Source organism: Xenopus laevis, chromosome 2L (assembly GCF_017654675.1).
Source record: "Xenopus laevis strain J_2021 chromosome 2L, Xenopus_laevis_v10.1, whole genome shotgun sequence".
Classification (NCBI taxonomy): Eukaryota; Metazoa; Chordata; class Amphibia; order Anura; family Pipidae; genus Xenopus; species Xenopus laevis.
Window position 1 is genome coordinate 189,064,284 of NC_054373.1, and position 13,913 is coordinate 189,078,196.

Consider the following 13,913-nt stretch of genomic DNA (forward strand, 5'->3'; position numbering starts at 1 on the left):
GTGCTCTATTTGCCACCCCACCCTCTGTTGAGCGATAAGTATAAATAATGAGATGTTTTTCAAACTTCTTTAGGTTGTTCTCTAACATTTGAATAAATTCCCTGAGTAATCAAGTTATTACTAAATTGTTTTAGGCGTTAGGAGAGGGAGAGAAAGCCAAGAGCCAAAACAATGCCTTCCATGAAGCACGGAGACAGCAGAACGTAGCGTCTTCAATATTTATCGCCTTCCAACTTATTGACTTGAGTTCCTTCACCTTAAAAGACCGCATTGTGCAGGAGATATGAAAATCGATGTGTCTCATGCTGTTTATTGCAAATACATTTGATTCTCAGTTAATTGTAGCCGTGTGTTTCTCCATAATGTATGAGCTCCTTCGCTGGGGAAGATCACTTAGTCTGAGCATTGGAGAGATCTGATCTATTTTGACACAAATGGAACAGCAGAAGTTTAACTCTATAGATTGTGGTTCCCATCAGTTTTATTCAGCTATATATCCTCAAATCACTCTTTATTGTCAGGTTTGCCATGTTAAATCAGTGATCCCCAACCCGTGGCTCATGAGGAACATGTTTCTCACCAATCTCTTGCATGTTGCTCGAAGTGGCCTCAAAGCAGGGGCTAATTTTCTAATTCCTGGCTTGAAAGCAAGTTTTGGTTGTATAAAAACCAGGAGTATTACCAAACAGAGCCTCTTGTAGGCTGCCAGTCCACATAGGAGTTACCAAATAGCCAATAACAGTCCATATTTGGCACCCCCAGGAGCTTTTTGCTCTCCAACGTCTTTTGCATTTGAATTTGGCTCACGGTAAAAAGTCACCAAGTTAATCCGTTTCAATAGGTCACTATTGCTCCTTTATCTACTGATTATCACAGAATTGTATTCTCTCTCAAAATCTATTGTATATACATTAGCAAAATGGTTTACGCATACAACGAGCAGTTACAGAAAGTAACATATGATTCATAGGTGGAACAGAACCACTAAAGGTGGTATAAGTCACGTTTCTACTACTCAGTGTAAAATATTACTGGCAAGAGGCCAAGACTTGAGGACTTTCAGAGTGTCAATTTGCCTTACAAGCCTCACTTACATCTTTGTCACTCCTACATGTTAGTTTTGACTCTACGTTTATCTTCAATAAGGCAGTTACACCTCTTTTCGAGGCCGAAACGATATCTAAACCAACCCCATATTTAAACCCTCCAGTCATACAGTATCATACATGTTTGAATTTCAGCCACAAACATTATACATGTGGGGGGATAAAGGGGAACCAGTGGCCGGATTTACATACATCGCCCAAGTTATTCTTTTATCATCATCATCATCATCAACTTTATCTCATTTCATTAAAGGGGTGGTTCACCTTTAAGGTCACTTTTATTGTGTTATAGAACAGTCAATTCGAAGCAACTTTTCAATTGGTTTTCATTATTTATTTTTTAAAGTTTTATAGTTATTTGTCTTTTTCTTCTGATTCTTTGCAGCTTTCAAATTGGCGTTGCTGACCCCGTCTAAAAAACAAATGCTCTGTAAGGCTACAAATGTATTGTTATTGCTACTGATCCTTCTATTCAGGCCTCTCCTATTCACATTCCAGTCTCTTATTCACATCAGTGCATGGTTGCTAGGGGAATTTGGGCCCTAGTTACCAGACTGCTTAAAATGCAAATTGAAGAGCTGCTGAATAAAAAGCTAAATAACTCAAAAACCTTCAATAATAAAAAATTAAAATAAATTGCAAATTATCTCAGAATATCATTCTCTACATCATACTAAAAGTTATCTCAAAGATGAGCAACCCCTTTAATCGGTGGTTGGTTTCAACCCCAAATGTAGCTTTAGCTTGATTTCATTGAGATTATTAGTATTACCTTATAGTTAATAAATGACGTACAGGTATGGAATCTGTTATCCGAAAACCCATTATCCAGAAAACTCTGAATTACAGGAAGACCATCTCCCATAGACTCCATTTTAATCAAATAATTCATTTTTATTAAAAACGATTTCCTTTTTCTATGTAATAATACAACAGTAGTTTGTACTTGATCCCAACTAAGATATAATTAATCCTTATTGGAGGTAAAACCAGCCTATTGGGTTTATTTCATGTTTATATGATTTTCTAGTAGACTTAAGGTATGAAGATCCAAATTATGGAAAAGATCCCTTAGTTGTAAAACCCCAGGTCCCGAGCATTCTGGATAACAGGTCCCATAACTGCTATATATAATGTTAAAAAGTGTAATCCATTCAGTCTCGGGGATCAAAGTCATTTTAGATAAGGGGTAACCCCTACAAAATGGCAGAAAATTGACCAACCAGGGTCATTTGAGATCATTTTATTGAGGGACAAGTACCCAAAATATGATTGGTAGATGGAGTTGCCACTACTGGGGGTTCATGTTTATTGCACATAGGATTGTGCTTTTTCTTTCTTTCCTATTTATAAGATCAGGTTTCAGGTTTACAGATCGGGAGGATAAAATACAGTCCCTAACGTTTACAGGTGCTTCTCTGTGTTGATTATATTCAATACATTTGTGCTCTATAAAATAATTCACTTGGAGTTTATTTATTTAAAGGAACATGCATAAAAGTTGATTATAAATAAAAACTGGACAGAAATGACATCATTTGAGCGAGTGCAAGCTCCAAAGTCTCAGCAGCACAAAGTGAATGAAAAGTGGGTGCTGGGAATTCGGAGGTTTTCCTCCCAGCGCCACAATCCATGGGCCACAATTTGAACTTCTTAGTAAATCAAGTCAAGGCGTTTGAAGCCAAGCCGTGTAGGGTTCTGTTTGTCTGGTGCAATTATCACAGGAGCCTTGTGACTTGGCTGAGTTAGGAGCTGTGAAAGCTTCAGTCTCGGTGTCAGATCTGTCAGGGAATGTAACCTGTTGGCTTCATTAAGAACGTGCGAAGAACACGGAACGATTTAGCCACTTGGATGTTCCCAACTTGCCATGTTGTTTCATGTTCAGGAGCGCGGAATGAATGTTAGGGCTTTCTGGTCTCTCAAACCCGTCTCAGAGAGTTTCGCTTTATTAAAATAACTGGAAAGGTAGATTTTTATATACACATGTCGAAATCTCTGGGTTTTACTTGCAAGGAACATAATGGAGCCAACAGGCAAGCGTTGGGGGCAGGGAAAGGAGGTTGGGAATGAATGAATAAAATGAATAAATGCAGGAGCAACATTTTTTTTTGATAAAAATGATGCACAGGCAGCTTTGTATTCATGTGGGAAATGTAAGTCGCTGGAATTGTGGCACCTGCAAGGAAAGTATTGGAGGGCAAAATAATATGGTGAACATTTCGTGTAAATTGCAGAAGTGCACGTTATTTATTTTATAAGAAATTGTTTCTGCTTGAAAATCAAATGTGTTCTTCCTAGGTGGCAGTTTCACTTTGCACGAACTGGGTCTCGGGGAAGTGTCACCCCCACATGGAACTCTATACCGGACGGATCTTGGGCTGCCACACTGCGGCTATTCCATGAGCGAGGAAAATTACGTTGACACGGAAGCAGACGCGGTTCTATCTCCTGAGCACCCGGTCAGACTTTGGGGACGCAACACCAAGTCCGGCCGAAGCTCCTGTTTGTCCAGCAGAGCCAACTCCAACCTGACCCTCACAGACACCGAGCACGACAACACCGAGAATGGTAAGTGCCCCCCGTCTTCTTCCTTTATGATTTGTGGCAAAAACTGAATGATAAATTCCTTTGTATCCCCCATATCTCATTAGTCAGGAGGTTTGTCTTGTCTTCTAACTTTTACTCGTTGCTTCTGATGTGACTTTAGCCTGGATTTTATATGATACGTCCTGCTTTTTAAATTGTGTTTCTCACTGCACTTGAATTGGTAATAATTATTATACGTTATTATTGTTTTTCTTTTGTTCTTACTGCGTCGCATTCCCTCCTCCCTGAAATCAGAGTTAATTCAATGAGAGATAAAGAACTCTGTATAATGAGCCTCTCCATCTATGTCCCAGGCTTACAGATAAGGAGGAGGTCTATATACATGGTGCTTAAAGGAGAACTAAACCCCCTTTCTAATAAAAACCCCTACCCTCCATAGCCCCTCCTCCCTGCCCCCCCTCGCACAGGGGTTAACACAAATAAATACCCCTAAGTGGATAATTACCCCTTGTTGCAGAGTCAGCGGAGGTCACGGGGGCCATCTTTAACCACTTCAGTAATCTTCCGGCGATTAGGTAATTTTCGTCAGTTTTATCGAATCAGCAAATTACTCCAACTGTGCATGTGCCGATATGGAGCTTCCGTACTGAGATTACCAAAGTGGCTAAAAATGGCCCCCGTGAGGGGTAATTACTGGCTTAGATGCTGGGGGGAGCAGGGAGGGGGGGACTATGAACGGTAGGTGGTAGTGTTTTTTATTAAACAGGGGGTTTAGTTCTCCTTTAGAGGAAATGTAAACCTTTAAAAAAAATGCTCAGACCACATTTGCAATTTTCAAGATGTTAGAAGTTGTTAAACTGCAAATATAATCAATTTGAAACAATATCGCCACCTGCCTCTCATTAGTGGGTTGTTCCGCTTATAACTGACCAGAGAAACGTCCGATGACTCTTCCCTGCTCACTAACTTTATTTTCTAACATCACAAATCTTTCCTATTCTCACTGAATGAATTTTCAGCCGACCGTTTACATTTCCTTCAGTGGGAAAATCTGATATCTTCTCACTATGAACACAGATGTGTATTGCCCAGTGAACAAATGTAAAGGTAATGAGTGAAGAAGGAAACACTATTTGTAACCATTTACAGTAATGTATGAAATCATTGAATATATTTGCCCCCTGTTTTGATCTCATCATTTGGGTTTAATTTGTGCTTAGTAAGTGTCCCGGCTCCATAAACTCCTGAGAGTCTCATCAGCGTTGGCTCTGGCACTGAACTGGCACAGAAACAAATTGCCTTTTGTGGTGCAAGTTGCTGTGAAATTGAAGGGTGATTTGCTGTGTCTTTGCTCCTGACACGATGCCTTGTCCAAGTGGGTTTGGAAGCTCTTTATTATTTTCCCGACAGATGTGTGGAATAAAATGCGAGATTTATGAAGCCGTGAGAATAATTCTCATGATCCTCTCTGGCACCGATGTATCACACGGATAGATTCTTTTTTTTCTGCCACTTTGATAAATCAGCCGGAGAGCAGAATAGAGGATTGTGTGAATGTTGCACCAGAGACAATGGCTTTTATTAATGTTTTAGTGCACCCGGGAGATGAGCCAATCAATTAGGATCCAGATCTGGGCCAATCACCACAATGGGAAAGCCGTAAATATTTCAGCACCGGTTCTGAGATGCTCTTTGCCTGCAGATTGTTACAGATAAATAAGGGACTGGGCACACACTGCTGCAATGTTGTGTTGGGAATATTCTTTATTATCCGCTGTCTAACAGCTCAGGCAGTGCTGGAACTACTAGGGGAGCCCTTGCACCTAAACCTGCACCCCTAGGGCTCCGCTTGTGCCTTGCTCTAATGCACAGATTGGGCCGGAGGGACACCGGGAAAAAACCCAGTGGACTTTGGTCCTCATGGGCCCTGCTGACCCAAGCCTGTCCCCCCTGGACTTCAAAGTGACGGAGGAAGAAGGTTAAAGCATTGTGTCTCTGGAGGGGAGGGGGCAGGGGAATGCACCTTGCCGTGGGGTGGTCTGCTCTGATGTTGGGTGGGGGTTGTTCACCTTCAAACAACTACTTGTTTTCAGTTAGATCACCAGAAATAATGACTTTTTTCAATGACTTAAAATTTTCTATGTGTGACCGTTTTTCTAATATTGTAGTGTCATTTTTTTACTTTCTAAAGCAGTTCTGGGAGGGGGGTCGCCGACCCTGTAAACTGTTCTAAATGGATACATTTAGTTGATCCATTTGTTATGTTTGTCCCTGCTGAGCAGAATCTCTGGGTTTCATTACAGGCAGCTGTTAGACTTGATACAATAGTTACTGATACTCCAGAGATGCTGCTGAGAAATGGATCAACTCAATGTTGTAAAATTGTAACAGAATCTGCACCTGAATTACTGAACTGTCACTCAAACACCAGAGACACCAACATTCAACTTTAAACTTAGTTTTAGGAAAAACGGTAAGGGCAAGGTCACACGTGTCGTTTTTAAAAACGTACAACCGAGCGTAAATACGCACGAAATGAGGCTCTATTGAAAATAATGGAATACGACTATAGCATTTCCCATGGGGCGCTTGCGAGTCAACATCCACCAAAGGACGCCAGTATTTGCGTTTTTCAGCAGAAACGTCAATAAGCCAAGGAAATGCAATATTATTGAATTCTATGGGATCTGCAGGTTTGGAAATACACTTCGCTGAAATACGCTGCGTATTTTCAACATGGCGGCCAAACTGTCGCAAGACAGATTTCACATATGCGGCGTTGTATGCTGCTGAAATAATTACGTTGCGGCTACATTCTGCATGTAAATTATTTCCCACTTGGCTTTTTTTCACAAAAGTTGACTAAAATTGGAATTGTGGGAAATGAGAAAAAACAGAAATGCATGTTGGGAAAAGAAAACTACAGGCTGAAAAATGAATATTATCATGCGCGTGTGGTTTCATTTGCGCATTTATGCAAATGCGTAAAACGTAAAAAAGTCGTGTTTCAGGCTGATTTATTAAATATTTCTGCAAAAACCCAAATAATCCCTCCCTATTCTTCCACTTGCTGCTCCCTGAATTCCCAGGCTGTGCACTCAGCTCACTGCACTGTAGGACAGGAACCAATCAGCAGCTAGCAGGACCTGATAGGGAACTGAAGTCTGTCTGTGCTTGTGTGACTGCAGGGCTGTGATTGGCTGTCCCCGCTTACCATTCATAGTTACTGTTTCTGAGGTCCTGACCTGATTAGTGGAAAGGCTACATTTGGGTAGGGAATGCTTTAGGGGTATTCAGGCTTTCCTTACTATTATATATATATATATATTAGGGATGCATCAAATCCACTATTTGGGATTCGGCCAAATCCTTTATTAAAGATTCAGCCAAATACCAAACTGCATCCGAATAGTTTTGTGTCAAAAAGTTATATGGTTTCTCTTCTTGCCCCTAATTTGCATATGTAAATTAGAATTTGGTTTCAGCCAGACACGAGGATTCGGTTGAATCCAAATTCCTGCTGGAAAAGATTGAATCCTGGCCGAATTCCAAATCCTGGATTCAGTGTAGATATAGTATATACAAATAGAAATATAAGAACGTGTTTACTTCAAGTGATGTCAGCAATTCTGAGTGCAACTGTCACAACGCAGTGTTTTTGTCCCAGAATTCCAGTGTTGTTGCGGTTGCAAAGGGGAAGTGTGCCTAATGCATTGAAGGCCAAATTAATGGCACCGCACTTGTGCTTTGCTGGAATTCAGATTCAGTTGTACTCACAACGTTTTCATGGTGCTTGGCCTCAGCTCCTTGGTTCTCTCAGAACAGTTATGGGGTGAGGAGAAGATCATTTATCAGATTTTGTGTAAAAACTCCCCCTTATCTGTAAGCCTGAGACGCAAACAACAATCAAGGGAACATAAATATACTTGGCTAAGGTTCCACTTGAGCTCAGGTCCAACCTGTTACCCAAGTAAATGTAAGTTTTCCCTTGAATGCAAATAGAATGAGGCAGATACAAAGGAGTCTTGGTGAATCCAAGTAGAAAGAGGATAAAGTAAATCCAGGGCCACTATGAATAATTATTTTGTTTATTAGCATTTGGCTTTGCTGTCATTATATTATTGGCGGATAAGTTAAAATGGCTGAAGACAGAATTCCCTTGGCTCAGCGGAGTAGAGCCGACATAATGACGCAACCTGGAGATTTAATCCACGGAAATCTCGGAACTGATAGGCTCTTTTTTTTATTGGAAAGAAATCATTATTAGAATGTGTTTATCAGACCATTTTTAATTAAAAAAAAATCCCATTAACTGAAACCTGTTGACGAGGCAATTAACGAAGAGGTGCGTTTGCCTTCCAAAAAAAAAATGCCTTTATCCCGTTTCATTATTTCTGTTCCTTTCATGTGATAACAAGGTTTGTGGGCAGAGGAATGGCTTGTATTGATCATATGCTCAAATCCTTACTAATTCCCCAAATTCATCAATTCCCAAATGTTTTGTAGTCCAAAAGTATAGGAAACTCTCCCATTCCTTTCTGTCTGCAGAGTAATTATCACTTGGCTCACCTATACCCAGCCTATGCGTTTCTAAATTACCCTTTCTATTTATATATATAGGTATGGGATCCGTTATCTGGAAACCCGTTATCCAGAAAGCTCAGAATTACGGAAATGCCGTCTCCCATAGACTCCATTTTATCCAAATAATCCCCATTTTTAAAAATGATTTCCTTTTTCTCTGTAATAATAAAACAGTAACTTGTATTTGATCCCAACTAAGATATAATTAATCCTTATTGGAGGCAAAACCAGCCTATTGGCTTTATTTCATGTTTATATGATTTTCCAGTAGACTTAAGGTATGGAGATCCAAATTACAGAAAGATCCCTTATCTGGAAAACCCCTGGTTCCAAGCATTCTGGCTAACAGGTCACATGCCTATATATATATAAAAAGAGCAGAAGTTAAATGGATTGACAGGCTAGGGACTCTCAGTCCAAGGGGTCTAAATCGTGATTTTGACTTGCATTTATTTCTGTAAAGTACCCATTTAGGGTGAGTAGTAATATTTTGGGCAACTAATATTATTTTGTGTATATTTTTTCTTTATAAGTACTTTTGTATTTTTTTTAAAAAAATTTTTCTTTTTTTTCTTTTTTGCCATTTCATCTGTCAACTTTTGCTTTTCATTTTGGCATAATTTGCTCAAACAACTACAATTATCAGATATAGTGAAAAACGCCCATGTAATTTGCTGTTACTGATATATTTCTTTTCTTTGGTAACTATGGACTTTGCATAGTAACGGGAGGGTGGAGATATGTGGTGACTGACGTGCAGATCCGGCCTCCAGGTGAGGAAGCATCATCACAGTTACTTACCACGTATGCCCCGCCTAACGAGGAAGCAGAAAGTGTGTGCAATGGAGTCCTACACGCTACTACACGATACATACGCTTGAGAAAGGGAACGGATGGGTCCCGAAACGTCGCGTGAGTGTGGATGGATATAGCGTTTATGCTGGACTTTTAACAGATAAGTGTCTTGATACAAATGACGCTGCTACTATGTTGTGAAGAATGCCATTTTTTGATACATTTTAACAGGCTAATAAAAGCTATGTTTTTAATATGGAGTGCGATCTGGTTGGACCAATATAACTAAGAAGCGGAATTACTCACTGCTATTGGGATCAGCACCCTTGACTCTGATATACATTGGGATTAGTGCATCATAAACGTTGGAATTGTATATATATATATATATATATATATATATATATATATATATATATATATATATATATATATATATATATATACAATATATATATATAATAAGGTACCCGCACTCTGTCCACTTGTATATTCTTATGGGTGATTGATCAATAATATATATATATAAGTTGAAGATGGACAAGCACACCCATTTTCTTCCATTACCAATATTTTATTGTAACATCACTTTGTATCCAACGTTTTGGTGCACAATATATATATATATAAACAGAGAGAGAGAGATTCATTGTCATTGTCACAGTCAAATTCCAATATTATGAAGCTTCCAGTGTGGGAATAATTAGGAATAATTCCTATTATTGCAGCTATATTGTCTATAGTAGTGTCAAGTCTATACCTTTGTATGAATAAAGGGGTTGTTCACCTTTAAATGAACTGTTACTATGATGTAGAGAGGGATATTCTGAGACAATTTGCAAATGGTTTTCATTTTTTATTATCGGTGGTTTTTGACTTATTTAGCTTTTTATTCAGCAGCTCTCCAGTTGGTAATTTCAGCCATCTGGTTGCTAGGGTCCAAATTCCCCTAGCAACCATGCATTGATTTGAATAAGAGACTGGAATATAAATAGGAGAGGCCTGAATAGAAAGATGAGGAATAAAAAGTAACAATAACATTACATTTGTAGCCTTACAGAATTGACCCCTATTTGAAAACTGGAAAGAGTCCTAGGAAGAAAGCAAATGAAACAAAAACCTTAAAAAAAAAAGAAAATATGAAGACCAATTGAAAAGTTGCTTAGAATTAGCAATTGTATAACATACTAAAAGGTAAATTAAAGGTGAAGCAGCCCTTGAATGAATCAGTACGGGGGCCCCATGATTTCGGGTGGCAGTGCTTTTCTGCTTGACTTGCTGACACCACAACAGCCGTCTCCCCCGCTTGCAGGGATCCCCGTAATTTCGCTTAAGAAACTGTTATCTTCCATCTTGTCAGCGCTTACATGAAGCACCTGCACTAATTGCGTATTCCGTTGATTCCGGCAGTATAAGAAGAAGCAGCAACGTTGTTCTGTGATTGTTCTGATTGGCACAAAGAGGGGGGTCCTGGAGTCCAGAAAAACATATTCCATAAGGATTTTCATGTGCACAGGTTTATATGGCGCATGTAAGTGACCCCCCCATAAGGAGGCACAAGGTTTTTTCCTGGGTCCCAGAGTAAAATAATTCAGGTTTATTCATAGGCTCTGGGACTGAAAGGGCTTTTTTGTGTCTGTAAGTCAATAGGGGGGCTCCCTGCTGTGTAACGTTGGCTGGTCCCCTCACAATAAAGCTCCAAGCTGATATAGGGGGGCAACTGAGTGCGGCATTTGGCTAAAGTTTGCTGCCGTCCCTTGGAATCCTCATGGTTTCGGGGATATCAACAGATTTCTGTAGGTGAAATATAAACACAGGAGCCAGAGTAACTTTCTAACACTTTCCCCTGTGTGTCCCTTATATAGTGCAGTGCAAAAGTATTCAAACCCCCCCCCCGGCATTTTTCATGTTTTGTTGCCTCACAACCTGGAATTAAAATGAATTGTTTGAGAGTTTGCTCCATTTCATTTACACAAAATGACTACAACTTTGAAGATGTTTTTTTTTTTTTTAATTTTTATTGTGAAGCAAACGACAAATAGGACAAAATAACCGAAATCGTCAGCGTGCAGAACTGTTCATCCCCCCCTAAAGTCAATCCTTTGCAGAGGCACCTTGAGTGGCAATTACAGCTGCAAGTGGCTTTGGATAAGTCTCTATGAGTTGCCACTGGGATTTGTGCCCATTCCTAAATAGGGATGTAGCGAACTGTTTCGCCCGCGAACTTCGACCGTTCGCGTCTGCCGAATGTTCGCGAACGTTCGCAGTTTGAGTTCGCGTTCGATCATTCGACCATTCCACCATTCGAATTCCTTCGCCCGCTAAAAATCGAACGATTTCCATTCGTTCGAACGATTGTAAGCATTCGATCCAATGAAAAGCATTCGATCGAATGGCTTCGATCGTTCGATTCGAATGAAAATCCTTCGATCGAACGATTAAAATCCTTCGATCGTTCGATCGAACGATTTTAGCGGGTGTTCGAAGTTCACGAACACCAAATCGGCAGTTCGCTACATCCCTATTCCTAAAGACAAAACTGCTCCAGCTCCTTCATGTTGGATGGATTTCACTTGTGACCAGTAAGTCTGACCTCAGATTCTCTATAATTGGATTGAGGTCTGGACATTCCAACACATTTAAATGTTTCACCAGTTGAGTGTTGCAGTTTAGCATTATACTTCATTGTCCTGCTGGTGAACCTCCGTCCCAGTCTCAAATCACAGACAGACTGACACAGGTTTTGCTGAAGAATATCCCTGTATTTAGCACCAACGTTCCCTTGACTTGGACCAGTTTCCCAGTCCCACTGCTGAAAAACATCCCCAGCACAGCCTGATGCTGCTCCACCATCTTTCACTGTGGCCATGATGTTCTTGGGGTGATGGGATGTGTTGGGTTTGCTCCAGACATTGCATTTTATTTAGTGGCTGAAAAGTTCCATTTTAGTCTCATCCGACCAGAGCTCCTTCCTCCAGACATTTGGGGAGTCACATGACACATGCCTTTGGCAAACTCAAAACGTTCCTTCTTATTTTTAACTAATGGCTTTATTCTGCCCATGAGTGAACATTCTCCGTCATGTAACTAATAGATATATAAGAAACTTTCCCTATTGAATATTATATTAGTTGTGGGGAGTCTGGCTCTGATTTAAATCATAAGTAAACCTTTAAAATGAGTGAATGTAAAATTCAGGAGGGGCTGTTCTAAGCACTTTTGATGGGGCAGATTTATCAAAGGTCGAAGTGAATTTTCGAATTGAAGAACTTCGAATTTCAAAGTAATTTATGTCCAAACTAACTTTTAGTATGTTATGAAATTGCTAATTCTAAACAACTTTTCAGTCTGTGTTCTTTTTTTTTTTATTTAATAGTTTTTGAATTATTTTCCTTCTTCTTCTGACCCTTTTCAGTTTTCAAATGGGGGTCACTGACCCTATCTATAAACAAATGATCTGTAAGGCTACCAATTAGGGATTCACTAAATCCAGGATTTTGTTTGATCCAAGTGTCCGAATCCAAAAAATCGAGACTTTTCATCACACAAACCGTGATTTCAATAATCTCTTAACCATGTGCTATGCAAGTTGTTCTCTTTTTCCCTTTCCCTGCTAATTTACATATGCAAATTAGGGTTCGGATTCGGTTCGGTATATGGCTGAATCTTCTGAGACAATTTGCAATTGGTTTTCATTTTTATTGTTTGTGTTTTTTGAGTTATTTAGCTTTTTATTCAACAGCTCTCCAGTTTGCAATTTCAGCAATAAAGTTACTAGGGCCCAAATTCCCCTAGTAACCATGCACTGACATAAATAAGAGACTGGAAAATGAATAGGAGAGGCCTCAATAGAAAGATGAGTAATTACAAAATACATTTGGAGCCTTACAGAGCATTTGTTTTTTAGATCGTTACACCATCTAAATCCAAATTTGACTTCGACTTCTATTCGAATTGAAAATACTTCACAAATTCGACCATTTGAAAATCAAAGTTTTAAAAAACTTCAACTTCGACACTTCGCCACCTTAAACCTACCGAATTGCTATGTTAGCCTATGGGGACCTCCCAGAACCTATAGCCAGTATTTGGCTACGTTTTGAGAAGTTGAAAGATTTTTTTTGTAAAATTGTATGATTAAATCGTACGATCGAACGATTCGAAGTTCGTTCGTACGATCTTAAAAATCCTTCGACCTCGAATGTCGTTCTACCCTATTCGATGGTCGAATTTCGAAGTTTTTTTCACTTCGAAATTTGACCTTGATAAATCTGCATCAAGTGGTAAACACACTGGCACACAAGGAACTTTATGCAGGGTTACCCCTTGCGTTTATTAGGTGCAGACGTGCAACGTTTCGGGGCGAGCCCCTTTATCTCTCGTCGCTAGATAAATCTGCCCCATAATGTACATTCATTATTTATTTTGTTTTAATTCCAAGATATTAAGGGATACCTGTGCTGTTAATATGAATGAATTTTGTTACAACAGCGCCACCTGCTGGTCAGTTTCCCACCAGTCTGACCAGCAAGTAGTCAAGGAAGTTGTCAGGAGAAAGAAAGAGGCTGATGTTCTTCTGCTTAGGAATAAAATTAGAAACCTTTCTCACATCTTTCCTAAGCAGAAGAACATCAGCCTCTTTCTTTCTCCTGACAACTTCCTTGACTACTTGCTGGTCAGACTGGTGGGAAACTGACCAGCAGGTGGCGCTGTTGTAACAAAATTCATTCATATTAACAGCACATGTATCCCTTAATATCTTGGAATTAAAACAAAATATATAATAAATGTACATTACAAAAGTGCTTATAACAGCCCCTCATCAATTTTACATTCCCTTATTTTAAAGGTTTACTTATCCTTTAAATCGTATATCAGAGC

General features: G+C 39.5%; 1 protein-coding gene across 5 annotated transcripts in view; it reads left to right on the top strand.

The window, feature by feature from the left end:
• LOC108708803 (teneurin-4) overlaps nucleotides 1–13,913 on the top strand; it is an 878,105-nt gene that overhangs the window by 498,734 nt on the left and 365,458 nt on the right. For all 5 annotated transcript variants that reach the window (XM_041582864.1, XM_041582866.1, XM_041582867.1 and 2 more), the window contains one exon: nucleotides 3,405–3,674. In XM_041582864.1, the coding sequence (XP_041438798.1) occupies nucleotides 3,405–3,674 (270 nt within the window). The remainder of the gene's footprint in view (nucleotides 1–3,404; nucleotides 3,675–13,913) is intronic.